Genomic DNA, 2,892 nt, shown 5'->3' on the forward strand with positions numbered 1-2,892 from the left:
CTTCGCTGCTTTTATGCTGCTCTCCTCCCCTTCCTCCCTCCTCTCCCTCCCTCCTCTCCCTTCCTCCAACTCGCTCTCCACCTCCCTTCTCTTCCTTTCCTCACACTTTGGCTGACGTCATGGGCAGGTATGCCAACCTGCGGCAGCAGCTGCTGGATCAGTTCACTCCTCGCCACGTAGACGAGATCTCGAGCAAGACTGTGCCGAAGCTGCAGCTGCAGCAGGTGCGGGGAGAGAGGATGGTCTCGAGCAGGAGCAAAAAGAGGAAGAGAAGGAGCGGAGCGATGACGAGAAGGAGGAAAAGGCTGCTGCTGCTGCTGCTGCTGCTGCTGCTGCTGCTGCTGCTGCTGATGATGATGATGATGATGATGATGATGATGATGATGATGATGATGATGATGAGAGGAGGAGGAGGAGGAGGAGGAGGGAGGAGGAGGAGGAGGAGGAGAGAGGAGGAGAAGGAGGAGGAGGAGGAGGTATGTTGGTTTACTCATGATTTCAGATTTTCTGGCTCGATCTCGTCGCACGGGAGAATCCTTTTTCAACATCTCACTTTCTTTGGTGACCTCCTCGCATCTCTCCTTCTCCTCCACTTCGTCCTTCTTGCATTCCTCCACCTCCTCCTCGTCCTCGTCCTCCTCGTCCTCGTCCTCCTCGTCCTCGTCCTCCTCGTCCACGTCCTCCTCGTCCTCGTCCTCCTCGTCCTCGACCTCGTCCTCGTCCTCCTCGTCCTCGTCCTCGTCCTCGTCCTCGTCCTCGTCCTCGTCCTCGTCCTCGTCCTCGTCCTCGTCCTCGTCCTCGTCCTCGTCCTCGTCCTCCTCGACCTCGTCCTCATCGTCCTCGTCCTCGTCCTCCTCGTCCTCGTCCTCGTCCTCGTCGTCCTCGTCCTCCTTCAACCACCCCCTTTCCCCCCTTCTCCTTCTCTTTCTCCTCCATCTTCTTCTTCATTTCCTTGTCTTCTCCCGCTGCTCAACGGTTCTCGTCTACCTCCTCATCTTTGTTTCCCTCAGGTTGGACGTGGGCCGATGCCCTCACCTGCTCGCTGCTCCTCTCAACGTCTCCTTCCTGAGGTAGAGCCACGAGCAGACGAGAGAAGGCAGGGCAGGGCAGGGCAGGGCGGGGCAGAGCAAGGCAGGGCACAGCAGGGGAGGGGAGGGGAGGGCAGAGCAGAGGTAGGAGAAGAAGGAGAGGGAGGCGGGGCTTAAGGAGGAGAAGGAGAAAGGGGAGAGATAGGAGGAGGAGGAGGGAAGGAGAGATAGGAGGAGGAGGAGGGAAGGACCTCATTTGTGACAGGGAGGCTCATGCTCGACGTCGATTCGTTATCTTTGCGGCCTACGACAAGATCACTCCCTGCTTTGGTGAGAGAAGAGGAGAGGAGAGGGGAGGGGAGGGGAGGGGAGGAGAGGAGATGAGATGAGCGGGGAGGAGAGGAGAAGAGAGGGGAGGGGAGGGGAGGAGAGGAGATGAGATGAGAGGGGAGGGGAGGAGAAGAGAGGGGAGGGGAGGGGAGGAGAGGAGATGAGATGAGAGGGGAGGGGAGGAGAAGAGAGGGGAGGGGAGGGGAGGGGAGGAAGGAAGGGAAGGAAAGGAGACACGAGATAGGGGGGAAAGGAGAGAAATTGCAAGAAGAGAAAAGAGGGGAAGGAGAACGAGGAGGAGGAGTTTTCTCTGTTTCATGCTTTTGTGCAGGAGGGCTGCCGAGAACGAGGAGGCTTCTCCTTCGCAACGGCAGCGACCCGAGTGAGATCTTGAGGGCTCAACTCATGGGAGGAACCCCAGCAGCTATCGCACGGTAATCCATGCTCCCTCCATGCTCCTTCCCTCTTCCTCCCTCCTCCATACCTCTGCCGTTTAGTTCTTCTGTATGTACCTGTCCCTTCGTCTACTCCTCATCTACCTGCTCTGCCTCCTCTATCACCTCCACATGATCTGTTCCTCCTCCTCTGCGCTCTCCTCGTCTTCCCTCTCCTCCTCTTCCCCCTTCTGTGCATTCTATGAACCTCTGCTTGCTCCTCGCGTTCGTCCTCTTGATGTTCTCTCTTCTGCACTTTGCTGCATCTGACGCAGAGACTAGAGTGAAGGCAGTTTATGAGCTAGAGCTCTTGCGAGCTTTAGAAGCAGGTCTACCTCCTCCTCCTCCTCCTCCTCCTCCTCCTCCTCCTCCTCCTCCTCCTTTCCTCATTTCACGCCTGCTCTAGGGGAGGTGTACGACAAGGAGGAGCCTATCTTGACGGCTGTATGGGACATGCACCCTCGTCTCTTCCACGCGATCCCAACGTACAAGAACGCACTCGGGCAAGTCAAGGAGGAGGAGGAGGAGGAGAAGAAGAAAGAGGAGGAGGAGAAACAGGAGGAAGAGGAGAAGAGAGAGGAGGAGGAGAACGAGGAGGAGGAGGAAGCAGTCGTGGTGGTGGTGGTGGTGGTGGAGGAGGAGGAGGAGGGAGAGTAGGTCCAAACGAGTGAGGACGGAGAAGATTTTTACTGATCTCTACCCTTCCAGTCAAAACATGGAGATCGTGGCATGCTGGTCGATAAGACAAATGAGCGCTTCTATGCCGAGAATGGGCATACGGTAACTTTTCCTTGCTGCTTGCTGCTTTTCCTCCTCTCTCTCTCTCTCTCTCTCTCTCTCTCTCTCTCTCTCTCTCTCTCTCTCTGCTCCTTTCTCTTTGCTTTGCGCTTCCCCCCCATCTCCCTTCGTCCTGTCGATCGCGTCCTCGTCCTCGTCTCAATCCCCTCCTCATCCTATTCTCTTGCTTCTTCTCATTTCTTACCTTCAGGTCTCCCGCTAACGGAACTCAAATCTTCATTGAAGATGCCCTCCTCCTCTTCGACCTGCACAACATCCTTGTGATGGTAACAGCAAATCTGCTCTCCTTTCCTCTGCTCTGC

General features: G+C 56.6%; 1 protein-coding gene across 1 annotated transcript; it reads right to left on the bottom strand.

The window, feature by feature from the left end:
* Positions 1-157: 157 nt before the first annotated feature.
* On the bottom strand, positions 158-1,303 carry GUITHDRAFT_116292 (hypothetical protein; the record flags this gene model as incomplete). Its single annotated transcript, XM_005824405.1, has 3 exons — positions 158-198; positions 554-890; positions 1,280-1,303. The coding sequence occupies 3 exons, from the start codon at positions 1,301-1,303 to the stop codon at positions 158-160; spliced, it is 402 nt and encodes a 133-aa protein (XP_005824462.1).
* Positions 1,304-2,892: the final 1,589 nt, after the last annotated feature.

Source organism: Guillardia theta (genome assembly GCF_000315625.1).
Source record: "Guillardia theta CCMP2712 unplaced genomic scaffold GUITHscaffold_94, whole genome shotgun sequence".
NCBI lineage: Eukaryota > Cryptophyceae > Pyrenomonadales > Geminigeraceae > Guillardia > Guillardia theta.